The 26,876-nt window shown below is 35.9% G+C and overlaps 7 protein-coding genes across 7 annotated transcripts; 3 read left to right on the top strand and 4 right to left on the bottom strand.

Annotated features, from left to right (window-relative positions):
• Positions 1–1,551: 1,551 nt before the first annotated feature.
• On the bottom strand, positions 1,552–4,425 carry LOC108561287 (protein enhancer of sevenless 2B). The gene is made up of 5 exons (XM_017919153.1): positions 3,754–4,425; positions 3,572–3,669; positions 3,390–3,509; positions 3,126–3,291; positions 1,552–1,818 (listed from the first exon to the last, which is right to left on the bottom strand). Exons 1-5 carry the CDS (start codon positions 3,829–3,831, stop codon positions 1,645–1,647), a joined length of 636 nt encoding a protein of 211 aa, XP_017774642.1. The 5' UTR covers positions 3,832–4,425; the 3' UTR covers positions 1,552–1,644.
• A 2,689-nt stretch (positions 4,426–7,114) lies between these two features.
• LOC108561245 (mitochondrial uncoupling protein 4-like) lies at positions 7,115–8,550 on the top strand. The gene is made up of 5 exons (XM_017919093.1): positions 7,115–7,192; positions 7,262–7,374; positions 7,434–7,718; positions 7,785–8,181; positions 8,246–8,550. Coding segments are annotated over exons 1-5 (1,083 nt in total). The 5' UTR covers positions 7,115–7,190; the 3' UTR covers positions 8,532–8,550.
• Positions 8,551–8,739: 189 nt separating this feature from the next.
• Positions 8,740–11,278, top strand: LOC108561243 (sodium-independent sulfate anion transporter-like). Its single transcript, XM_017919091.1, has 6 exons — positions 8,740–9,164; positions 9,231–10,148; positions 10,211–10,513; positions 10,574–10,719; positions 10,776–10,943; positions 11,005–11,278. Coding segments are annotated over exons 1-6 (1,782 nt in total). The 5' UTR covers positions 8,740–9,163; the 3' UTR covers positions 11,251–11,278.
• Positions 11,279–18,324: 7,046 nt separating this feature from the next.
• On the top strand, positions 18,325–19,856 carry LOC108561232. The gene is made up of 3 exons (XM_017919079.1): positions 18,325–18,335; positions 18,392–19,634; positions 19,690–19,856. The coding sequence occupies exons 2-3, from the start codon at positions 18,605–18,607 to the stop codon at positions 19,854–19,856; spliced, it is 1,197 nt and encodes a 398-aa protein (XP_017774568.1). The 5' UTR covers positions 18,325–18,335; positions 18,392–18,604.
• Positions 19,857–20,668: 812 nt separating this feature from the next.
• Positions 20,669–21,808, bottom strand: LOC108561238 (deoxyhypusine hydroxylase). Its single transcript, XM_017919086.1, has 2 exons — positions 21,446–21,808; positions 20,669–21,384 (listed from the first exon to the last, which is right to left on the bottom strand). The coding sequence occupies exons 1-2, from the start codon at positions 21,723–21,725 to the stop codon at positions 20,759–20,761; spliced, it is 906 nt and encodes a 301-aa protein (XP_017774575.1). The 5' UTR covers positions 21,726–21,808; the 3' UTR covers positions 20,669–20,758.
• Positions 21,809–22,082: 274 nt separating this feature from the next.
• LOC108561239 (nitrogen permease regulator 2-like protein) lies at positions 22,083–23,468 on the bottom strand. Its single transcript, XM_017919087.1, has 4 exons — positions 23,288–23,468; positions 23,141–23,232; positions 22,828–23,084; positions 22,083–22,780 (listed from the first exon to the last, which is right to left on the bottom strand). Exons 1-4 carry the CDS (start codon positions 23,402–23,404, stop codon positions 22,083–22,085), a joined length of 1,164 nt encoding a protein of 387 aa, XP_017774576.1. The 5' UTR covers positions 23,405–23,468.
• Positions 23,469–23,715: 247 nt separating this feature from the next.
• On the bottom strand, positions 23,716–26,846 carry LOC108561231 (conserved oligomeric Golgi complex subunit 3). Its single transcript, XM_017919078.1, has 12 exons — positions 26,576–26,846; positions 26,353–26,520; positions 26,018–26,293; positions 25,676–25,956; positions 25,406–25,624; positions 25,218–25,354; positions 25,004–25,161; positions 24,821–24,944; positions 24,594–24,769; positions 24,210–24,545; positions 23,954–24,160; positions 23,716–23,898 (listed from the first exon to the last, which is right to left on the bottom strand). Exons 1-12 carry the CDS (start codon positions 26,792–26,794, stop codon positions 23,716–23,718), a joined length of 2,484 nt encoding a protein of 827 aa, XP_017774567.1. The 5' UTR covers positions 26,795–26,846.
• Positions 26,847–26,876: the final 30 nt, after the last annotated feature.

Genomic DNA, 26,876 nt, shown 5'->3' with positions numbered 1-26,876 from the left:
ATAGTGTAAAAAACATCACACGATTAACGTTTACCAATATTTTTAAATCGATTCAAACGCAAACCTCGATTAATATCTCGATACAGTAGAACCTTCCTTAACGAGTTTAATGCGTTCCAAAATTTCTGGATTTTTAATATACTCGTATTATGAAACATATGTGTACAAAAGTTTTAAAAATGAAGCAGCAGGCGCGCATTCTGGGTCTTCTCATCGTCACTCATTAATAGTCATTTTTTTTTAATTAATTTTGCTCGTTAAGCGAAATGCTCGTCATGCGAGGTTCCACTGTACTTAAAAAAATGATCCGTTTAGAAATCAAATAACAATCATTACTAGGCGTAGTGGGAAATATGGTGGTAAATAAATGTTTATAAGAATAGTTTTTATCTGGCATATTATATTCACTAAATATAATGCAGCACTTAATGGAAAAAATAATTACTCTCTTATGTATTATTTCTTCTTGGATACCTATATACTAATGTAACTAAAAAATAATATATTTATATATAATATGTATATTAGTATTTACAAAGAGCAATTTCACACGTCATCTTTTATTTACTTTCAATTTTCTTTTGATTCAATGTTATCTTTGATACGTCAAACAAAATAAAAGAGATAATGCCAACCTGGAAAGACTGAAAGAAGAACAAAACGTCGAAGAATAAGAATATTTTACGTACAAACTAAATAATATATTATATTTTTATATATATTTATATATTCCTGGCACATTATCTAGAATTAAAATGAAAGATAAAATTATTTACAATACAAATATAAGCGATTTATCATATATCTGTGTGTTCAGCTAAGGCAACGTAATGATAATATTTGTTAGAATTGCACTGAAAGTGTAGAGTCAAGATTCGTTGCCTCCAAAAATTGGTTTCGCCTCCGCTTCAAATGAACTGAATAATCAAATTTCATTCTCACTCTATCTCTCTCTCTCTTCTTTACAAACAAAATGTTTCGTTTTTAAAATATGAGCAAATAAACAACAAAATATATAAAATAGAAATAACAACCGATTCAATATATATATAGTTAATTAATGAATTATCAATAATAGTTATAATAAAGAAATGCATCTCATTGTCTATGTGTAGTAGTTGTAATAATAGTAATAAAGGTGAAGAAAATATGTTGTATGAGTACTAATAATAACTATTATATTAATAATAAAAAGTCCCTACTAAAATTATCACAAAATAAACATTAAACTGTATTAATTATAATTAATAAAAGCGTTCTTTTGCGGTTTGAATCACGCCAAAAAGGAGATGTCTTGTTGTGATTCAGACCATACATACATCGTGTTCTCAAAGAATCGTGTCAATCTGGCGGCAAACTCGAACGGAAACCATGCGAATGTCTCGCAATGAATATATAATATATATTTATATGTGAATATACGTGAAGAAGTTAATAAAAAACAAACGAATAAGAAAGATAAAGGCGGAAACCCCGGGGAATAATATACGTTGTCTTCTACGCTCCGGAGGAAGGTTTGGTTGGTTGTTTTAATTTGTGTGTTCGTTTCTGGATTTGCGCTGGCTCGCATTTCATTCCTCGATTTGTGTCAAAAAGAATATGCAATGTGTGAAGGAAGAAGGCAGATGTGTGGATCATCTTCCATTATGAGCGATACGGTGTTACATAGGTAGCCGGGAACAAACCTTTGCGATTGCCGATTTCGCCGTTCCACCAGTGCTGATCACACCTGTCCGTCACGGTAATTACATCGCCGCGTTTAAATTCCAATTCCCCGTGCTCCTGCGGCGTGAAATCGTATAAGGCTTGCACTAAACACTAAAAATCAAAACAGAATACATGTTACGTAACAAATAATGACAATCAATATCCAATATTAAAATATTTATATGATGAATTACATCAAAATTGACAGATAACCTATCATTTTTATACCTGACAATATTTCTAATGACAAAATTCACATAGGTTGTCAATCAATTATGACTTGAGACAAATCTTAAGCATCTTAATCTTAAGCATCTTAATCTTAAGCATTCATAAAATCTTTCTCAATGATATACATTTTATAAAATTGACTTATACCAAGATTCATATAGTCGTGAAATCCTTACGCATCACAAGAAACTTTGGTTGTCAATTCTAACATTTCCCGTTAGCAGCCGATATCAAAATTGAATTGGTCAAAATACGTCAATTGCGTACCGATTGATGCAATAGGATACGATCGACGTAATAGTCGAACTGATCTTTCAGCACTATCGTTTCCAAATTGCATTGACCTTTGTAATCACAAAGCATTGTGAGAAGCGAAATTTAGAACTAATTAAATGCGTTAGTTAGAACAATGGACGACATTCATCAATTATGCTGCGCGCGCGCTTTATGTAATTAATTCGATGGCAATAACAACACAAACAAGTTAATTGACACACGTTAGTGTGGCTGCTGCTGATGATGAAATAATTAAGTAGATTAAAAAACATCAAGTGAATAATGAAAATAAAAGAAAAACAAACAAAACAAACGAAAATTAATTATAATTTAGAAAAAAAAAACCAAAAAAAAGTATGGGAACGCCAGCAACAAAAAGCTAAAGGGCTAAACCACCCTTTCGCATATTGTTTTTTTTCTTTTCACCACGTATTGTTTTTTACAGTGCTTTGCTTTGTTTGCTTTAAGTTCTATTTTTTACCTTGTGATTTTGGACACAGCAACCTGCAATTTCACATAATTCCTTTACTTCGTTTTGAACAAAGAAATATTTTATTTTTAATTCGCAGCTATGGAACGTGTGTTAATTAACTGACGTTTCGTTACATGTATAAAATTAATAAAGATAGTTTGTTATTATCACGGAAATGAAATACCAACAGAATAAATAAATATCAATAGAAAACTAGGCTACGCAGGGCCGGATTGATACGTATTCTATGTTTAGGTCAGAATTTCCCAATGTGTGAGGTGTAAACACAAAACAAATTATGATTAGTAATAACTATATGATAAACAATGAAATTGCATGCAATTTGTAGATAAAATTGATAAATAGATTTTGTGTGGTTTTGGGCTTAGTTTCTTTCTAATTTCATGATATGAACAGTAGTTCTATTGGTTGTATTTACCTCTTCTGCAACCATGTCTCGAAGTTTGACTTCTTGTGAGCGGGAGACTGATGCTGTGCGGTGGTACTCAACCAATTCATTGAGTGAATTGAATTTCACCACCCAAAGGAAGAATTTACCCTGTGCGTCTCGGAGGACTTTGAAGTGCTGCACGCCATCAGAACACCTAAAATTTAGTAATAATTAGAGTGAATTATGAAATAGTTATTTCTAAAAGGAAATTGGTAAACCACAGAGCTGTTACAGGAAGCTGATAATTCTTACTTTACTGATAAAGAAAAATCGCCTGGTGACGATTCACTGATCCTTATAAGGAAGGCGCCCTCATGCTTCGTATTCAGCAGCTTCTCAGCATCTGCCCTTGTTATCCTGCCATAATACCAGCTGAAATGAAACAGAATAATTTACTGCTACTGTCGGTCTATCGGTTATCGGAATGCGATTACTTGTGGTCTTTCATTTCAATATAGTTACTGGGTATCAGCCCCTCCTTGCCGTCCAGTTCGGCCCTGTACCAGTTCATGTCATCTTCCATGTTTAGGATCTACAAAAACAAAAGAGGAATGCGTTTAGTGCTGAGCGACGATCGGTTGGGATGCGATGATCCCCTCCTGCAGTAGGAAATTACCTTGAGCACTTGGGCTTTCCTGAAGCTGAGCTCGTCCTCAGCTGTAGCATTGAATTCGTGCTTGGCTACGGCCTCCATAGCGACAAAGAGAAGACACAGGAACGGAACCAAAGGAACGAAAACACAAACAGAAGTCGGAAGAGGGAAAGAAAGAAAAAGAACACTCTCTTGCACGCACGCACGGTATATTCAAATTTCACAGGAATGTCCCTCCTCACTCTTCACCAATTGTCACTTGATCCAAATGGTGGGCGATTTACAGATGGCCGCTGACGGATTTATTTTTTTCTGTTCAAATGTGTGTATGAGTGAACAGCACGTATATGATGTTCACTCTTCTCTTGCATTCGTTGTTTTTCTTCTTTTTTTTATCTTCGGCTATCTCACTCTACCTCTTCCTGTGTGTATATCTATAGATATATTAGGCTGCTGACTCTTCGAATAACCGCCACTAATCCCTATACAACTCCTCCAGGAACATTGCAGCAGAATGGAAGGGGTAGACGATGCGAGTGAGGAAGGCAAACAAAATAAAAAACAAACAGAACCACCCGGAATCGTTCCAGAACTATTCCTCGATTTCACCCGCGCTCTCCGCCGACACTAAAATCCTATGCCTCGGTACACTCCCATTAACCACCATTGAAACTCGACACTCTGACGCGTACGAAAGCCACAGCGCGGGCGACGTTGGCAACATTGTGCGACGCACCAATTCGAATTTTGAACATTTTTAAATATCCAAAAACTTTGTAATCTCTTCCACAAACAACGCCAAACACACCCAAAGGAAACAAATGGTAGCACGATATTACGTGCTCAATAACATATGCATATTTTTCAATTTTTCCGCAACGATTTACAGAATGTTATCAACTACTTCGTTATCTTGTTAACGTCACATCTCGTTTGCAGGGAAAATTCCAATTAATTAATCCTGCCGAAACTGTGCTCCAGTAATAATCTAACGGATGCGTAATTAAGCATGTTTATTTAGTCCTTTGTGGTTTTTCCTTCAAAAGCCTATACGCACATACATATGTAAACATATACACATACAACACCCAGGCAGAGATATATGCTATATGTTTTCAATTTAAGGAGCGAAGATCTGGCCGTTTCTAATTCCGTGCCACCATGAAATGCACAATATTTCGCATATATTTTTAGAATGTCGGACGCGTTGCTAACATAGGAAGAAGTGATTTCAATTACATAATCGAACGATTGGCAGAGTTCTTCACTTTTAACTAACGGAAGCAAAGACATGTTAAACAAATGTTATTAGAAGATTTATATTTTAAATAGCTATTGACCGTGAGGACCTTCAGTCTTCTATCTTGATGATAAATCACTATAACACCAACACTCTCCACCCAACTAGAGAAAAAAAAGCGAGGTTCAACCAAACAAATCTAACATTAAAATAATTCAAAGATTCCAATGCAAATGTCTAATGAAAACAATATTTGCCTCGTGGTTCATTGCCAATAGGAAAAATTATTTATTCACTGCAAAACACTATTACAAAGCTGAGTACTATTTAAAATATACATTAAAAAATTATGAATCTACTTAACAACAGTATATATAAATAAGCGTTTACACTCCTAGATTGAGGGTATAAATGGAATTGAAGATTTTTTTGTAATGTTATTCTTTCTCATATTTCATTAACAATTACGATTTATTCTTGATTCTTATGATTAAATAGAAAAATACGTAAATGAATCATATAAATACCAATTTATCAAATTATTAAATGTAATGTTATCATCATTTAATAAATTAAATAAATAAAAACATAGTTTAAAAATCAATCAGTTTGCAATGTGAAAATAATTAAAATAATTATTAACATGATTTGGAATAGATCAATGTTCTTGTGAATGTCGATTTCCTGACGATTATACGTTCAATTTTGACGTGCCAGTTCAGTATTTTTGTCGTACAATGTACTTTTTGTCTATCAATTTTGTTTATCTACTAATTTGCATTAAATCCAACCCAAATATTTCTCACATTTTCGTTGGTTGATGAATGCTAGAATAGACATCACTGAAAATGAATACACATACATATATATTTGATAAAATTTCAAACACTTAGATCTTAATTGAATCGATAAAATTTATTTGATAAACGAAATAATTTAATAATAAAAAAGATGTACATAGAACATAGCTGTATTTACTAAATATGTAATTTAAAAATGCAAAAACCTTGAACCAAAAAAACATAGTTGATTGTTTGGAAAGTTTCCTATTTCCAGAGCAGATCATTGTACTTTACAAATCGAGTTAATTTAGTGTACGGGCTTTACAAAAATATAATCAATTGATAATTCAATGGTAAAAATTCATTAAAATACTTCACTAATGAGTCACAATCAGATTAAATTCTACTATTATTGTTTAGTTAAGTTTTGTATGAACTAATTAAAAATATCGTTGTTTATTACGTTAATGATATATGTTTTTCTGAACAATCGGGTTGTTACATAAGTCCGTTCGTATTTTGGTGTGTACACGTTTACGTCCAGTGGACGGTGAATAGTTAAATGGAAGGGGATTTTTGATAACGATAGTTGTAGTATGCAGTTGTAGCTACATTTTAGTGTAAAGTTTATTTAATTTTGCTATCTAGTTTGAGAATTTGTTTAGATTGAAATTGAAGAAAAAATGTGAATTTTCGGCATTTCATGCTGTATTTTAGAAAAGGTCCTCAAGCGGCCATGTCTAGAGGGCTTCTGTAGCTACCGATCGCGTCGTGGAATCCCCGATTCAAGAATGGTTAGTTCGAGCTTAGAGCTACCTCTGTGCTCTAGATCAGTGAACCCTAACTCTCGATCCGCGGATCATATCGTACCGGTCCGCAGGATCAAAGGGTACCGGACCGCCCAAAGAACATATTTTTTCCATTTTATTTACTATGGTGTATTTCTCTCAGCTTTGTGCGACTTTCCATGGACGAGAGACTATTTATGTTTTCATTATATTCTGAATCCTTTTTTTTTGCAATTTTCGCATTATTAAGTTGCGTTTTTATAAAAGGCCCAATGTAAATACTATTTCATATTTAGTTTTTAAAGTGCTGTAGTGGTCCGCGGGATTAAAAAATTTCAGTTTAGTGGTCAGTGAGGGAAAAAACGTTGGGGACCGCTGGTCTAGATGGTAATAAGAACTTCCTGGAGAGACGGCATTATGAAATTGATTGAATGTTAGGCCATAGTAATACAAAATAATGGACAATAAACTTAATAATAAAGCTTTTTTAGAATGTATAACTTTTTGAATTTTAGTTGTAAAAAACGAAAGGACTTATATTCTTCTTACAACCCAATAGTTACGTGATCATGATTTCAGGATCAAAACAGCGAGTCCGCTATAGAAGTAACAGGTTTGATGTTGTCAATATTAGACTTTTAAGATGTGACAATGTGAGTGTGTAGAAAAAGTATTGTTTATTGTGCACTATTACTGATCACGGTTGAACATTGATTTTGCAGGGGAAACGTAATTGCGGTTGTACTAGGGGCAAGGGAGAAGGAGAGAACGTTTGCCGAATCTTTTTGGGGTGCCTATACCTTGACCGTCGGCTCAGCATGGATGGCCGAAATGAGTTAATTCGAACGGTTATCGGACTTTGGTATTAGATTCTAAATGACTATCCTGTTTCAGTAACGTACCCGTTCGATCTAATAAAGACGCGGCTTCAATTACAAGGCGAATTTGTAAACAAGGTCGATCTGAAAATGTTCAAAGAGCCTTATCGAGGAACTTATGATACCTTTAAGGGTGTTATCAAAGAGGAAGGTTTTTTCAGTTTGTACAAAGGGATGCAATGGCAGTTGGCGCGCCACTTTCTCTATTCGGGGCCAAGAATGGCAGGCTACGATTACCTGAAGCTATGGGTTTTTCCTCCGAACGAAGCGTATATGACGACCTTCATGAGCAATTCAATTAGTACTGTGATACACACATTGAATTAATTTAATTTTTTTAATTGTTTGTGTGGTTTCTGTCATCAAGGTGGTATGACTGCTGGTTTTGCTGCATCCTTCCTAGGGAATCCAGCAGATGTGGCTAAAGTTTACGCTCAGATGGAGGGCAAACGTGAGTTGCTACACATGCGTTCGAGGACAAGCGTGTTGCTGGGCGCCTTCAGAACCCTTTACGCAACCAGCGGCCCGATGGGTTTCTGGAAGGGATGTTTTCCCAACGCGTTTCGAGCTAGCCTGATCAACCTCGGCGATCTTGCTTGCTACGACCTATCCAAGGATTACATCCTGGAATTGAAAATTCGCGATGGCCTTCCGACTCATATAGCCTCAAGCGCTTTCTCTGGCCTCATCACCTCCCTGCTTTCCACCCCATTGGATACTTTAAAGACTCGCATGATGAATCAACCAGTCGACAAACGTGGAAGGTTATTAATTAAGGTTAATAATCTTAATACAATGCTTAATGGAACGCCAGATTTTTTATTGCAGAGGAAAAGTATACAGGTCTACGTGGAATTGCTTGAGGAAAACGTGGCGTTTCGAAGGAATAAAAGGAGTGTATAAGGGTTTTGTGCCGAACTGCATGAGAAATTCCCCTTGGGCAGTGATCTTCTGGATAATATACGAGCGAGGAAATGAAGTACTCACCGTTGCTCAAAAGAAGTGGCGAAAACGATGGAAACGACACAGAAAACGGCTGAAAAGGGCGAGGGAGAGATGCGCCAGAGCCAAGGAAAGGGAGAGAAAACTGAGGGAGAAGAACAAGTCGAAATGACACGCACATCACATTTCAATTTGACAGTCTTGATATAAATCTACGTAAATAGCGAATATTATCAAACGTCGTTTTTTTCGTTAATTTATTTTCACAACGGAAAAAGCCCAAAGGATTATGTTGGCTTTAGGTGTTGAACAAACAATGAATTTACTTACTATGTGTATACACGTATTTTTTTTGTTTTCGTTTGGAGTCCTGTTTATCTAAGTATGCTTACCTCCAAGTATGTGTTGCATAATCGGAGTCTTAGATGACGTCGTTGTTGTTTATTTGACTTAGAGATGATTTTCGGTATGGTAGTTTTATGATGGAGTTTACGTACCTGTTGTTGTGCACTACGCTTTAATTGCTTACTTACAGTGGAGGACCATGATTTGGCCCCCCAAAAATCGCCTGAGATAAGGTACAGTAGGAGATTAGTTTGGCTTTGCGTATGTAAATCTCGGTTCAAATTATTTAAAAGCATAAGCCTTTGGAGTTTTGATTCCATTCAGTGAATAATATCGCGACCGACGAGCGCTCAGGTCCGTTCGTGTACCCATCGATACACACAACACTTATGTCCAAAGAAACCGAGGATTTTGCAGCAGCGACGAATAGAAGAGAAGTAAAACCGTAAGCGCACAGATAGTAAGTATTTAAAAAGTGTTACTTGATGTATTGTACTCAATCTCATCTGTTTTTGTGTAAATGTAGTGACGACTGACGAGGGACAATCGAAGATGAGACGTTTCGTCTACGACAAATTCCGGATCCTGCATTGGCTTCCACAATACAACAGGACAGCCTTCTTTTCAGACATGATCGCTGGTATAACCGTCGGACTAACTATGATGCCCCAGTCGATAGCATACGCTTCTATTGCCGAGCTTCCGCCGCATTACGGACTCTACACCGCCATTATGGGATCATTCGTCTACATATTCTTCGGCACCATCAAGCAAGTGTCCATCGGACCCAGTAGCCTTATGTCTTTGCTCACTTTCTCTTACCTAAATGGTATGGGCATTGATTATATTGTCCTGCTGACTTTCTTGGCCGGTTGCGTCGAGCTGCTGATGGGCATCTTCAATTTAGGATTCCTGGTGGACTTTATATCTGCTCCGGTAACGTCAGGCTTCACTTCGGCCACGTCAGTCATCATCATATTGGCACAATTAAAAAATATTCTAGGCATCAAGTTCACTAGTGTTGGCATTTTCAATCTGATGCGGGAGTTGTTTGCCCATCTGAAATATGCTAAACTGTCCGACACCTGTTTAGGTGTGGGTTCAATGACGGTATTGCTAAGTATCAAATATATCAGCCAGATCGATTTCAAGAATCAAACGCTGAAGAAGGCCATATGGTATCTAGCAATTTGCAGGAATGCGCTCGTCGTCCTCTTTGGGTGTATTATTGCATTCCTTTTCGAGTACAATACGGGGGAGCAGCCATTCGTCATCGCCGGCAAAATTACACCGGGTCTTCCGGAATTCAAGTTACCCAATTTCAGTACTACAAACGGTAACGAGACGGTATCCTTTGTGGAAATGATCAATACTCTGGGTTCAAGTATAATCGTTCTGCCAATCGTCGCTGTTCTTGCCAACGTAGCAATCGCTAAATCGTTCTGTAAGTTAAGCTAAACTTATTCAATGTTTTCAATCGACTAATGGATAATTGTTTTACTTTAGCTGACGGAAGCGTATTTCAAGCAACCCAAGAGATGATGACTTTAGGTATATCCAATATCTTGGGCTCGTTCGTAGGCGCTATGCCCACAACGGGCGCATTTACAAGATCAGCTGTGAATAACGCTAGCAACGTTCAAACGCCCATGGGAGGTCTATACGCAGGAACCATGATTCTACTGGCACTCAGCTTCCTGACACCCTATTTCTATTTTATCCCGAAACCATCGATTGCGGCAGTTCTCATTTGTGCCGTTATGTTCATGGTCGAATATTGGGAAATTCCTAAGCTTTGGAGATGCAACAGTAAGAATGTTGTTATTCCAGCATGTTTTGATAGAAGCTAACAAATATTTTTTATTTTAGAATTTGACTGCTTTATTTGTTTGGTCACTTTCTGTTCGAGCCTGTACTTAGGTGTCGAGGTCGGCTTAGCGATTGGGGTCTTCCTGAACATCATTCCAATGATCAAAATATGGACAAGGCCTGAGATACACACAGATATAAAATCAGTAAATTCATATATAATTGCCAATCATAAACAAAATTAATGTGCATTCCATTGTAGAACGGAAAAGGAAATGAGTATTTACTGGTGAAACCGGAACTGGGCCTGTTCTTCCCATCCGTCAACTACATGACAGACACTTTGATGACGCTCTCCGTAAAATACGATTCCATGCCAATTGTATTGGATCTGAAGAATCTTGTTCGAATCGACTACACCGGTTGCCAAGTACTAATTTAATGCAATCGCTTTAACACTAGATATAAATTTAATTGGTATTATTTTATAGATGCTTGCTGCTGCGATTAAGACATTCAAGAATAAATCTCGTCAATTGGTGTTCCTGAATTTGAAGCCCAACGTATTCAAAGCGCTGAAGTCAGTAGTAGACGTTGATGAAACGGACATCCGCACTTCAATCACCGACGATGATATCTTCCAGAATGAATCAGCCATTCCTTTGCTGCAGAATGAAATGATTATATACCACAACGAAGAAAATGAAAAGAGGAAATCGGTTTACGAAAACGTATAATTTTTATATGCATATTTAAAATATTTTTTTGAAATACAACTATTTTTAATTGTTTTTCGTCTTTATTTTTTAAATGCCTGTGTATGTTGGGCAAAAAATCGGCGGTCTTGATGCGAAACGATAGTAGAGTTGGCCGTCTGTAAAGCAGATAAAAGGCAAGAGGAATGAGGACCAGTCAAAGTCCGGAAAGAGTTCAGCTAGTTTCCTCATGAACAGTTGATATTTATTGGGCAAACGCACAATCTGTTTCAATTTATCATTATCCCCGTCGTTTGTGTGAGTTCCAGTTTTATCATTATTCAATTGAGCTGCATCAGATTTCTTGTAATTTTCATCTAACTCATTATCTCCGTCCCCTTTTCGGCTGCTGCTTCTTCCTTTTTCTCTCCTTCCATCGTCGCCTCTTCCAGATATATCCTTCATTCCTTTCTTACCTCTTTTTCCTTTTCTTCTATCATTATAATCATCACTGTCATTTCCTTTCCTACCTTTACTTCGTTTATTTTGTACATTTCTTCCACTACGTCTTTCATCATCGTTTCTATTCTTATTAACTTTTTTGCTCTTTTTACTTCTTTGACCGCCGTCACCATCATCATCATCAGATCGATTTTTACTTTTACCTCGTTTATTCTTTTTTCCTCCAGTTCCTTTTTCATCATCATCATCATCATCCCTGGTACTTTTACCAGATTTCCTGCTCCTACTTCTTCTAGATGTATCATAAGAATCATCACTTCTCCGGCCTTTCTTTTTTGAATCCATGCCGCTGCTTCTACTTCTTCCACTGCTTGAACCTCTACTGCTTTTCCCCCTACCGTAACTACTTGTACTTTTACTTCTTCCACTACTGTCTCTGCCGCTGCCTTTCTTCCCTTTGCGTTTTCCAGTTGCGGTATCCTTGTTCAGTACCGTGGTGAATGGATTTACGAATTCTCCATTCTCTCCCAATAAACTCTTCAACAAATCATCCTTTAGATAATCACCGAGATTCTTAAGCTCTTTTTTTAAACCAAGCAATGCATTTCCACCTAACTTTGGTAGACTCAACCCCAGAGCTTTTAGTTCGTAGTATCTCTTCAGTTGCTCAGCATAAAATAAACCCTTACAAGGATGACGCGTTCCCTTCATTCGAATATTGGCCTTGTTGCAAGCCTCAGAACAGAAATACACCAAACCACAATTTGGACATACAATTAGCATCTTATCTTGTTTCAACAAACATTGAAAGCATACCACATACTTCTCCTCGTTCGGATCCAATTCAAATTCTCTAATTACTTGCTTTGCCAAGTGCTTCTTTCGCCTCTTACGTTTCACATTAATAGGTTCTTCTGTATCTTCTTCAGGTAATTCCAATTTTGCCAGATCATCAACTAGCTTATATTTTTTCTTTTTCTTCTTTACCTTAAACCCATTTGTAGAGTAAAGCTGAAATAATTTATATGTAATAAGAGCATGCAGATCTTCGCGCATATCTATTATTTTCCTGTTAATTAACAGCTGATGCATCTTTAGGGCTTCATCGATGTTCAGAAATTTGAGCAAGTTCTTATTTTCTTCATCTCCAAAAAGTACTTTTTTGTAATTCTCTACGTGCGCTTTAAACTGGTAATGACGTAATGCAACTTCTCTCGATATTTTAACAAGTTTCTCTTTGTACATATCAACAACGTTTTTTTTCTTTTTCTTCTTTTTTTTCGTATTCTTTTTTTCTTTCTTTTGCGGCGCAGAGCTTTCCTCCAAACGCATAAACTCGATGCAATTTAAATGCAGTCCCGTCTGATTTAAAGGATTCGCGTACGAATTTATCAGAATGTCTGTAATTTTTAAACAGGTCTTGATATCAGGTATAGTGTTGTTATATCTATTTAAAGTATAAATTGTAAGCGCAATGCCCAAGTTATTGCCAAGTATTTGGTTTGGGTCGCTACCTGATTTTAGAAGTCGATCCGCTATATTTGAGTTTCCTCGAAGAACAGCCAAAGATAGAGGAGTGTGTCCTAAATAATTTAAATCCTTTGCTCCCGCTCGTACTAAAGTTTCTAGAAGTTCATCAGGAATCTCGTCGTACCTCATGGCCAATATATGAAGAGCCGTTTTTCCTTCCGCTGGATCGCCTTCCTGTTTGCCCATAATATTAAAGCCTTCTTCTAGCCAATGATCCGGTGCTGTTCGAACATTCGGATCGGCCCCGTATTGAAAGAGAACTTGAGCCATTTCCGATAAACTGGTTGCGGATGGTATGTTGCAGATAATGTGAAGCGGCGTCATGGATTTGTAACTGAGATTAGGAGAAGCGCCAGCTTCCAAAATTTCCCACAAAATAAGCGGATTTTCACTGTAAACGGCTAGAAAGAGAGGCGGCATAGGGAGCTCACCATAATTGGGATCAGCTCCAAAATGTAGAAGAACCCGAATAGTATTTACGATCACATCTAGCTCCAATTTTTCCTCTATTACAATGTCAGGTTCCTTTTTATTCTTCTGCTTCTTAGATTTTTTTGCTTTCTTAGCTTTCTTTGCTTTTACCTTCTTTCGGAATTCCGTATGGAATACGTATTGAGTTGTAAATGGTTCTTCATCATCTCCTTTGTCGAGTTGGTACGGCTTTTGGAAGTTCCGAAGACTTTCGCTAACTTCAGTTAATCCAAGCTTCTGAAAAATGTCTTCAAAATCCGCGTCTCTCTGCTGCAAACCCTGCAGAATGTACAGGATTAACTCTTCCGACTCACCGAAGTAAATTCCGTCGCTGTGCTTAATGACGTACTCCTTAGCAATCAGACTTATTAAAGATCTTTGCGGTCTCCAACTGTTAATTTCCTCTAAATCTTTCTCCGAAATTTTCGGTGCATCTAAGAAAGCCTCCTCCCAATTACGAATGGCTTTATTGTAAGCAATATATCTCGTCAGACATAACGTGAGAGGTGTAAGGTTTTCGTCGTTCATTGCATCTAGATTAGCACCTAGATTGGTCAATAAACGGATTATGTTCCATCTATCTCGGCAGGCTGCAAAAAATACTGCAGTATTCCCATTGGAATCAGATAAATCTGGATTTATGTGGCAATGAGTAGCAAGAGTTCTTGCCTCTGATTCATTTCCATTCGAGCAATGGTTTAGGAAGGAAATGCAAGCACACTCTAATATGCCGGGATCACCGAAGACGCTTCGGTCTCCGGACAGCAATTTCGGCACGTCGAAGTTAATTGTGTTCTCGTTGTGCCTATGCACGAATGAATGCTTTAACAATTCAACGGAGATACACTCATTATTCCAAGCGAGCAAATTCTTAACTGGCATCTTCTTAGTTTTAATCTTTAATGGTGTTTCTACCTTTGGTAAGATTTCCAGAAAACACTTCTTCAGTTCTATTAGTCTGAGTTCTTCGTTCGAGCTATCCAGAAAACGTTCCACGTGTCTTAAAAGAAGAGAAATGACGTCTTGTACTTCTTGCGGTTCTCCGACTTCCTCTTCTTCTTCATCCTCCTCGACCAAACTGCAGGAGCTCTCATTCTCGCCTAACGCAACTTCTATATAACTGCTTTTATCGCCGAAGAATTCCCTATCATACCTAGGTTTATTAAAAGCAGAAGCATTTGGATTCCTTATATTATCGTTGTAGATCATATCAGGTTCATCATAAATAGGAATAATTAGGTTTGCCTTGTACTGCTCTGGCTCCACTGACACCAGCTTCCTGTAACCGAGTAGTTGGATTTTTGCGGGATTCGATACAGCTAGCTTGGGTACCCAATGCGAGCATACTGTCTGCGATAAACGGATCAAGCCTTGTCCTAACCAAAGTCCCACGTCCTGATTTCCATTCGGGTATGTGAGAACCCCCGGACCGAAGCGGTCGTTCTTCTTGTGCAGTCCTTCGAAATATGTGCAATCATCCTGTATTATCCTGGCGTATCCTTCGAAGCAATTCGCGTAGAAGCTCCCTTCATACATGTACTTATCTTTCAGACTAGTATAAATACCATCACCGTGCAAATTATCCTCCACGAAAGATCCACAATACTTTTGATTATACCATTTTTGACATCCATACCCGTGACGACGGCCTTCCTCGTTCAAATCACCAAAATATTCTGAACAATTGTCAAAATGAGACATAATATAAGAATTATCAAAAAAAACTATTTTGTTTTATCAAGTTTTTTTTTTAATATTTTTAAATGATGAGTTGTTTATTCATTATAAGGTATTTGAGAAAATTAAAAAATAATCAAAGTTGGTTTGTGGCCAAAATGTATGTTATTGATTGTTCCTTGTTGCTTATTTACAAAACCCAACAATAGATATGAAATTAAAAAGCTAGAACAAGGTTAAGATATTTTTTTCGATATGGAACGTATTATCGTATTTTACAATAGTTTATATGGGAAAAAATGTTTAGCTTAACGAGTGTTTCAATTTACAAGTAAGGAATCCTGGAACGGTTTACGCTCGTTAAGCTAAATATTTATAATATATTAAGTAAATATTATGAAAAAGTCATTATCTTCAATTTACATATTTTAAACAGTCTAATTTTAGATGCAATTTTAAATATTAATTTATTATTGTCCATGTTTCAGTGTTTGTTATTTATTTTAATTAACACCAGTTTTGTACTATCTTTTTTTTTGTCTAAGAATATAAAATCTTCACTAACTTTATGTAGTGGAGGCTGTTGATAATAGAATATAGCAGACTGAGAATTTGGGGGCCCTGGACTAACCCCAACTAACCCTTAATAAACCCAAGTTTAGGTTAGTTGTATTCATTTCTATTGAACGAGGCTACAGCCTATGGCCATTAAAGAGTCAACTGACTATGTATCTATATTTTCTTATTAAGTGTAATATTTATTCTTCGAATATTAAAATTGGATCAGATTCTCTTTATCTTTTAATATTCTTTCAGCAAATTATTAGTGATTTAGCGAAGTATTAATTAATTTTTTAGTAAGAATTTTATCAAATATTTCTTTCAACATAATTCAAATTTTATAGAGTTGATGGATCAAAAGTATTAGCAAAAACAAACAAAATTTAAAAAAAACCTAGCAGATCAATTTATAAATAAAAAATATTTTAAATAGTTTTCTGCCAGATTGTCGTGTCCCAGGGTTAAGAAATCCTTGGACACCGTGGATTATCTCGTAGTTATGTCGTTGCGGAGTCTTAGAGGGGTTTATGAATATTAAATGCAATATTCTTAATTAACTTTATTGTATACATCGGAGTTTTACTAAGAAGTCAACTAGACAATAGTTGATCTCAGGTATTATTAACTAAGAGTTACATTCTCCTCTTAAGTTAGTGTTTATGAAGAAAGTGCTCTTCCTTGGACTCTCCCAAGTAGGACTTCTTCTCAGTTCGACCCCTTAGCTAAGACTTCTTCTCTCTTCGGTCCCCTGACTAAGACTTCTTCTCTCTTCGCTCCCCAGACTAAGACTAAATTATATAATACAGAAATGTGTTTATTTCAAAAAGGGGCTGCGTGGGAGGTAAGGGTTTGACCTTGTAGAAAACACAACCGTTTCTTTATCTAAGTTTTATGATCCTGCCCAAATATTTAGGGGCTGCAGAAGTTAAGTGGTGATGCAATATACGCAACTATACGATTTAATGTGTAACCGTCCTTCGGAATATTCCACAAGTTATTCTAAATATTCACGTACAAGTATCCGTTTGTATATTTGATGGATACGTTAAATAAACTTTGTAATAATTAATAGGAAAGTCATGACCCTAACAAATATACATATTAGTTATACAATAGATGACAATAAATTGGTCGGCCACGACAAGATGATCAAAATAAAGACAATTCTGATGAGAGGCCGGCGTATTGGTCTGTTGCCTAGGGCCTACAAAATGTATTTCGATAACAAGCAAATCCACTAAAACACATTTTTTTCTGAAAGGCATCGACCAGTTTCTAAAAACTCATCTATTTTGAATAAACTCATTTTAGAGACTGACTGCATGAAGGATCATTGAAACAGTGGCGGAATTTTAATGGATGTTTCAAATGTTTAGGGCTCTCAAGTCTTAAAATGTATTAGTAACTGACATCAACTCCTCCCTTGGTCTAGGACCAACGACACTCTTAATGTGGCTTCAAGAACCGACACTAAACCTTCCAATCATCAATATTTTACCTGGTGCTTAGGGCTCTATGATTTATAGATATCAAATTGCCAGTAAATTTAAATTTTCTTTGGGCCCCAAAATTCATTGAAACTTAAACATTCTAAAAAGCTTAACATTATTTGGGGAGCCTACACTAACATTCTTTATGAGCCCTTTTATTGGATGGGGCCCTGTAGCTCACAAAGTCTATGCATAAATCTACCTCTGGATAAACTCCTTGGGAAGAAACCAGCGAAGTTTGATAAAAACTAATCGTCGGATTCTATGATTCATAAATCTATTTAAAAAAAAGTGTTATGTGGTTGCATTGTAAAAAAAGACACCGAAAACCCACAGGGCTAAATGCTGGTTTCTGTGTAATGTTATCATTTCTATTGTTAATACTTTTGCTTCAATCGAATACATTCATTATGAATAGTTACATAGTTTCTCCATTATTCACGCAATATTCCATCCTCCCAGAATTTTGGTGATACGTCAAAAAACTTTACCATGTGGTTTTTTATGTCGACTAAAAATTAAACGTTGCAGTTAATGGAATTTTGCAATGGCTCGAATGTAACTTCTCCGTAAAGAGAATAATTCTAAGTTATTACTTTAGTGTCATTTAGTAATAGAAAAGTATGAAAGACTAAAATAAACTTAGTTTTCTTCCATCTGTTTTTAATGGTTTTACTAATGGTAAAACCATTCTAGAAAACATATTGCAATCAATCATTATAGATTACAAAGGAACAAAGTCTTTTAAACATGTATTCATGTATATAATTAATTATTTTAAATAATTATGCACAGGAACATTTTTTAAAATATATACATTACTGTGCATGTGTTGTTTTGACCATTAGTAGTTGGGACAGCGTAGATGATATCACTATGTGCTCTGTGATTGGGATTGTGTACAATTTTTTGGAAGGCCATTACGTAATATGCAAGGTAAAAATAATAGTAACAAAAAAAAACAAATAATTATTTGTACCCAACATTCGTAGTATGTTTTTAAATTGCGTCCGGTGTCGGCGCTTATCGCTCCGTTCTTCGCATTCTTCACATGCCTGACCCTAATAATCTTCTGGTCTTACCAAAAACTTGTTGAAGTCTATCTTAGGATACGCTTCGGAACTAATTTTCTTTGCTTGGTAACTGGATACGATCTGGCGGCTCTGAATTTTGGCTCAACTCCGGATGTAGTCACCCACGTGTATATGATAAAATCTGAAACACCTAATGAAGTCCTACTGAAGCAAATACGCAATCAGTTCAACGAAAAAATCAAAGATAAAAGATATGGTAAGCTGATGAGTTTGCGAAAAGAGTTGTTGGGTTACATGTATTTGGTGATGAGCGAAAACGTGGTGGTCGCTGATTTTATCAGAAGCGATGGACGTGAGTCTGAAGAAGTTCTGAAAGAAGCGCACAACTTACCGTTACCATTCAACAATCAATTTAACTGGGAAGTGATCTTGTCAGGTTCTTTGATGATAATACGATACCACCATAGCTTGGCTGACGTGATTTCCGCTTACAATATCTTCAGTGATCTCTTTTGTAAACCAAATCCACTCAAGGATGCATACGCTAATAAGTTGCTATCTTCGTTGAATATCAAGAACTTGTCGTGCAAAAGAAACATCGCATTAAATACTAAGGATAGAAGAACAGTTTTTTATAGGGATTGTTACGAAGGGAATTCTACTGCTTTCATTTGCGAAAATAATGAACGTTTTGTAAAGAAAATCAAGATAATATCTAAAAATACAAACTCCACATTTTTAGCCATTCTTTTGAGCTGCTATTCAGCTTCCTTGTCAAAAGTGATTGAAGCAAGACAAGATGAATTACCTAAGTACTTATCCTGCATCTGTCCGAGACAAATTGATATACCTCGTCTAGCTAAGCTCTTATCAAATAAAGCTTGCTATGAATTTGGAAACAAGTTTTGCGGGTTAATAGTGAAAATACCCATAAGAAGCAAAGATTATGATATGCTGGAGCGTCTAAGACTGACCAAGGAATATCTGAAGAATTCTATGGAATCGCACATGGTCAAATTAGGATATCTTTGCGGTATATATTTCTTTCGAGTGTTTCCGATACCATTACTTAGGTTTGTCTTCGGCCGCTTTAAACTAACCAGCGGTGTGAGCTGCGTTCCTGGTGGTCCAAAATTAGAGCTCTTCAATGGTGATACAATTGAAAACCAATTTTTCTTGATCAACCACTTGGACCAAGTCTGTAAGCTTCTTACAACAGCCTTAGCTTTTTTACTTAATAGCATTTCTATTTCAAGGTTTAAGTCTTAGCATATTGACGTACGATGATAGACTGCAATTGGGTATAATTGGAAGTAAGGATGAACAATTAAATCAGGTACTCAACGGTATATTCCATGCTATCGATCAACTTTACGTAGAAGCCCAAATCAGAATTACAACTGACTCAACCGTGACATGCTAATGTTTATATCGAAAATATATGTAATATTTGAGAACTAACAATTTGATTAATCAAAATACATTTCAATCACTTAGATAAATAAAATACTTACTATAATGTTAACATACTTTGTTAAAATTTGCTAAAATTATATGTGCCAGTTATTATGAGTTATTATTATATATGAAAGTAATATCATATATAATAAGTCATATATTTTTCGTTTCGAGATATTTAATGATTTGAGTTTAAACAAATGAAAAATATTTGTACTGTAAAGTAAATGTGTTTTGTGTAGCTGTAGGAAATGTGATTTTTAATGCATGAAATGACTTAGACCAGAGGTATCCAAACTTTTTCTGTTTGCAGCGACATTGGTTTATCTCAGGGCGAACGGGGCGAACTTTATATTAATATATAGAATTTTCGGCGCACAGTTTAGGAACCCCTGACTTAGACCATTTTCAAAATTAACGGAATGTCTGCCAAGTGACTTGAACAATAATTAATGTTATTAGCAATAAGAAGTTATAAACAAAAGTATTAATTTAACATTTGTGGTATTCTTAACTTCCTTAGGAAATGGGACTTTCAATTCTAGTATATTTTTTAATTGATTTAAAATATTCCTTGTATATTGATGGAATGCAGGGTAGTAAATCCATTTAATCTTTATATGTTTATTCTGTCATTGGTCTAATTGAAGTAAGCTGATTTTAGAATTCAAAGCCTTACTTTTGTACTTGTCGTATTATAATTACGTAAATGTAAAATCCTCCTCTATTTAATTTAGCATCCCTGTTTTAGATAATGAAAACAAATATAAAAAAGTAAAACTGTATATAAGTATTTTGGAGTGTATTATAAAGCTGTTTAATTTAAAAATATGTTATTTACATTTTCATGTTTTATTATAAAAGACATTAGGCAACTTTCAATGTATTAGCGTATTGAAATTCGGGACTATTTTCATACTCGCACATATCCAAAGCAATTTCGCAGCTCTCCTTGACGACTCTCTTGGAGTCTTTTAAGTACTCTTGCAAAACTTCCAAACATTCTTGAGTTGCAATTGCGCCAAGCGCCTCAGCGCATTCATGCCTGACCATTTCATTCTCCTGTACATCCCTTAGGGATTCTGTGAGATGGGGGACAGTATTGGTATCTTGCAGTTGACCCAGTACAAAGGCAATTTCATGCTTGAATAGTGCACTTCCATGTTTCAAAGCCTCACAGAGTGCAGCAATAGATTCCTTTGAATTAATATTTCGCAGTGAAAACATGGCTCTGTACCTGTTGAATAGAGTAACATCTGGATTCAAGAGTATCTGCCTCAACTCAGTAACATCTGTGGTTGAAGCAGGTGGTGCTGGGTCTACTGAATTGTAAATATTCTGGCTTAAAGATTCAATACTTTCACCACCATGCAACCACTGGATCCTCTCCAAAGCCAGTTCACATGTTTCCTTAACCTCAACAATTGGGTCTGTCAAATATGTTCTGAGGATATCCAGTGTTTCTTTGGAGCCAATGGCACCTAGTGCTTCAGCTAAAAACAAATATGATTTGAATTGAATATCTTATATGTTGGGTAAGACAATATGACTCACCTGCCTCATGCCTGACCATTGGTTCTTGATTTGTGTCTTCGAGTACTTTAACAAGTACGTTAATAGCACATTTGTCTTGCATTTGTCCTAAACAATAGGCAAGTTCATGTTTTAGCAAAGCCGATGGATCTGCAAAAGCTACATTTATTGCGTCCACTGCCTTTGGTCCACCGATATTTCTCAACGTGAAAAGCGCTCGAAAACGCTCCTTCAACGGGCGATTTTCATCCTTCAAAACATCCCCAATCTTCGAAATCTGTTCCTCACTTACGTCCAGCATGTTCACAGGTAAAATAACAAATATAAAAATGCACTAACGAACACGTGAGCATATGACTCAAAACAAAACAACTGCAACAAAATAAACACATTTGCATTGTGTGTAACATAATGCTGTGAGGTAAGTTGCATATAATAATTAAATACTTTAAATTTCAACAAGCTACTAATTTTTACGTGGACAAAAACATTCCAGACGGGAAAAATATGTTTGTACATATTATTTGTTAAGTAGATTTCTATTGTACTTCATACTCAGCCAAATATTGATTCTTTGATTTCAGTTTTATCTGCCTTATTTTCAGATTATGAAAGAATATTTGAGTATTTTTGATAATTTACATAAAAATGTATATGTTTATTTAAATAATAATACAACGTTATGATCTCTATCCATTTGATCTTCTAATTGCTGTCCACTGACTCCCGTTGAGCAGCAGATTTCATCTAGACTAGCACTTCCGTTCAAAGTCTTTTGTAGAACGTTACTGTCTCCTAACAATACTGGATACTTGTGTACTCTTCGTATCAATCCCTCCAGCACCCCAAATTGTACCAACTTTCTCTCATTAATCCACATCGACGAAGGATTCATCCTCAAACACAAGTCTTTAATCCTTGTGCCTCTGGTCATAGCTGCATACATCCTGAAGACATCCCTCAGGGTGGGCATCTGGCGAGGAGACTTTGCCACATACCTCAAGCATCTATCCTGGATTTCCGAATCTTGAGCCAAATACTTCAGTTTCGATGTCGTGCAATAGACGTTCCCATATTGGAATAGAGGCACCAGAGCTACCACTCTGTAGTAGAGAAGATTTTGTACACATGCTTTGACTAGATTATTCTCTACACCAGAGAGAGTAGCTATCCTTGCAACATGATTGAAACCATCTATATAAGGTGCGACTGCATGTGTCGTCAGGTCCCATTGCTGATCGGGTAACGATCTTACCAATACCGGCACTTGATGATCGGCCACTTGAATTGGATCTTTGTGTATCTTCACCACTTTCAAGTGCGTTGCTGTTGGACCTTCAGTTAAAGCGCACTCTCCTAAAGTTCAATGATTAGACATTGCTTACACAACAAAACAAACTTACCATTTGTATTCAATTTCTCAAGCACTTGAGTTAAAATGGGCGCCAATTTCTTTGAACACTGTTTTGAGGACAGAAAACTACTCTCTATTTCCATTGCCATTAAATATTCGGAAAATTTCATGACAACTGGCTCATAGTGAACAGTCCTTGAGTTGCTATCACACACAAAACATAAATTAAAGTGATATGCATTCCTAGGATACTTCTTGTCATCAATACGCACTGGGAAGCCCAAAATCTTGTAATCATCCAATGTCCTACAATAATCCATTCCATAAACCATGCTGTATATCTCATATTACTTCAATCTTACACAGTGATTGTACTCTTCCGCAATTCAGCTTTTGTTATAATGTATACACTAATACTGTCAAAAAGTTCTTTGCTGATATAATTCTCTGGAATCTAAAATGTAATTATATTAGTTTTTAATTTTGCCTCAACAAATATTTAAACCTACCTGGCAGGATATAATTGGGCCCACAGTTGGATGAAACTCACAGAAAAATATACACCTGATAGGGCCATTTGGTAATGTGCAAATCTCCTGGCTATCATACATACCATTGCTTTGCATTTCTTAAAAAAAGAGACAATAGTCTAATAATATTAAAACTTTATCAAATTACTTTCATTTCTGTCTTGACAAAAAAAAACCTAGAAAATAACAAAAGTTTCTACTTCTGTCAAAAATTATGATATTATGCAACCAATCTACCTTCAACATATTCCTAAAAATATACATACAATTCTTCATATTTATTACATTATTTTTGTTTATCTCTGACAAATACAAACATCGAAGGATAATATTTCTGTATATGAAATTAATATATTAAATATTTTTATCTTACAAAATAATACAATTATTAATTATATTAATAAACATTACTCTTTCAATTTTTCTTGCATTTTTGCATGCTGATCTTGATCAGCTGTAAGGGAAACGGAGCAGATGAGAATGTTCAATTGTTCCGGCGTCGGGCAAGCAATCAGAAGCTCGTCATCTGCGGTATATTTAGCCGCAACGAGCAACTGATCTAGTTCAATAAAGGCATTGACGATGTTGTTCTGAAAACAAACAATTAGACAACCGACCCATAAACAATATAAAACAAATACTTACTTTAATTGGTCTGAACAAAATAAATTCCGTTTCTCGATTGGCCAAATAGAGGCGCATAGATCGCTGGATCTCGGGAATCTTCGTTTTTATGTTTCTCTGTGTGCTACTTATTATACCAGCCAATACCTGTGGTTTGGTAAACTCCTGCTCCCTGAGAGGTATCACGTTTTGCTTATATGTCTTAGACATCTTTAAAGCGTGTTCCGCCTGTAAATTAATTTAATTAACTTCATCCTAAACTCAATCAACTGCTTACTTTCTGCAGCCATTGTAGCAGATTCCCAATCAAGGTATTAGTAGTATTACTAATGAAGACCTCGCAAGATCCTTTCAAATGTTTGTCAATTTCTTTGCGCGAATCCACGAGATACTCTTTAACACGTGGCGTTCCCTCCAATAAAAATTCAAGGATCGCGTTGTTGTTGAGCGAGAAAATTTTACTACGGTTATGCATCAAATCCATTGCGGCGCCCCTCAGATGACTAAAATCGAGACTCATCTCTTTCACGGTGAAATCTACTTGAAATGGAGCTATTTGTTCCCGAATGATCAGCAGATGTTTTATTTGGAATAGCTTAGCATCCATCGCACTCTAAAAATATTCCTTACAATCATAATTCCATCATATTAATTATATTACCTTTCTAGCAGATATTTTATCGGCTGCCTTTTCTATGGTCTTAACACATATGAGCAATGCTTCCTGTGCTACGCCCTGAAATATTTCGCGATCCAAACAAATGTAGAGTCGCGATAGACAAACTAAAGTTCTTTTAACAGTCGGATACCACATGCCATGCAAATCAGCAGGAGAATCTAAAATATTTTTCTTTGAAATGCAAGTGTATTTCGCCAAATAATACTTACTTCCAGTGAAGGACCGGAAATGTCCAACTGCACCCGCGTTTATGTTAGCTACCTCTTGTGATTCTAATGAAATAGAGGACGACCTCGAATCTGCTCTTCGCTCGATCAATTCTTCAGCAATATTCTACAAAGTCATACAAAGACAACACTTCAAATGATTTAAAGTAATGGAAATATATTTACTTCCATCTGTTCCAACTTTTCGGGATATGCCAGATCGCCTGGCGACGGTTCGTATGCATTAAGATCATACTGAAAGAATATATTCGTTCTAAACACCAATCTTTCTTCAACATCTTGCAACAATTGATTTATAATTTCCACGAACTGATCAAGCGCAGCTAAAATTTAAAAAAATAATATATTTAAGATACAAACAAAACCGTTATAACATTACGATTATTTTGAGTCTGGTCATTTAGCATCTCTTTAAGAATCGTACACAATTCAGTCAACACTTCAATGTGATTAATCCCAATCAAACACGGTCTTAAAACGTCGTACAAATTCTGGCATAGAGTGGATAAATAATCACTGCAATGTAAAATAAATTATTATCACCTCTTACTTGCCACAGTGAATTACCTCAATTGTTGTGATCTGTTGTTAAAGAAGTAATTGTAGCATCCTGCCTCGTCCTGACAAACCTTAACTAGGAATAGCCCGGCAGATCTAAATAAAATGCTGTGATCGCTTTTGTACTTATCTCTTAAATCCAATAAAGCTTTTGAAACAGCAGATTGCATTACAGGGGCTCTCTGAGAGAAGTAAGACTTTTGTATATCATTGAGAGTCCGCAAATACCTGACGAATCACTAATAAAAATACATACAAGAAATATCTAAATGCACTTACATGTCGTGATCTTCGACATTATCTTCGATGTAATTGATTACGCGACTGATTTTTGTGGCTGCGTTCTGGAATTTCCCATAATAATAAGAGAACGCAGTTTCAACCATTGGTTCCTTGCCTGCTTTCTCTACTACCATTATGTTGCTCTTTAGATCGAGATTTATAACCTGATTTGTGGCATCTGTGATGATGGTGTTCACGTTTTTTAAGACGTTTTGCAGACAAGTGGCCAGGAGATTTTCGTAGCGAAACTTGTAATTGTTAGATTCGCGAAATTGCGCCTGAAATTGAAATAGTACGGTTAATCAATTGGAACTATGGCATTTAATAGTAGTAACAAACATTTTTTGATAAATATTCCATTGATTCATTCATTTGTTCTAATTGACTAATAAATTCCTTGCTGTTGATATTGTAACTATGTAAGGAAATATATTCACTGATGGAATGGTAATAAGTGAAATGCTTCAATTTGTCATGGATCTCCCTCTTTTTTTCTTTCAACTCAGTTTGATGCTTCATTAATTGTTCACTCATATTGTGAAGTGAGTCTGTTTTCAAGGAAACCTGCCTATAAGTTTCTTGGAGATTCTCCAATCCCAAAACTAAGTTCTCAGTCTAAAGAAAAATAAATAGAATTCCAATTAGGAACTTTTTAAATATAATAGTAATTCTACCTCATTGCGCAAAACTTCACATTCTTTTGCTTGCACATGCAAATAGTCCCTCTGATTAATGTACTCATATAAATTTTCATCTTCAATCTCTTTTTCCATAGCTACCATCCTTTGTATATAATCATTAAAATTATCAACTCGGTTCAATTTTAAATCTTCAGTCTCCTCCTATAAATTATTTGAATCACAATATTATTGTAATGCTATTCTATTAACAACATACGTTATCTGTGGGTGTGAAGTATTCCTTTTGCAAGGTCTCTCGCATTTTGTAAATGAGTTCCAACTCTTCATTTGATAGTGGAGCCAACGGACTTTCCACTGCCTGCCACTGCGCCAAATTTTCCTGTACTTTTCTATCAATCTCATCGTTGGTTTCTAATTGTATATCGATTTCTTCGCTCAAATTCAGAGCTCGTAAAATCTTCTCCATTGTAAACATATATTAGAGGTTAAAATTACTTTGACAACTGTTCACCTATTTTGATTAAAACAGTTATGCAACCCAAACGCATTTAGATAAT

This window comes from Nicrophorus vespilloides, unplaced genomic scaffold (genome assembly GCF_001412225.1).
Source record: "Nicrophorus vespilloides isolate i.1.1-1 unplaced genomic scaffold, Nicve_v1.0, whole genome shotgun sequence".
NCBI classification, from domain to species: Eukaryota; Metazoa; Arthropoda; class Insecta; order Coleoptera; family Silphidae; genus Nicrophorus; species Nicrophorus vespilloides.
The sequence above is the reverse complement of the archived record's forward strand: the minus strand, read 5'-3'. Positions and strand labels throughout refer to the sequence as shown.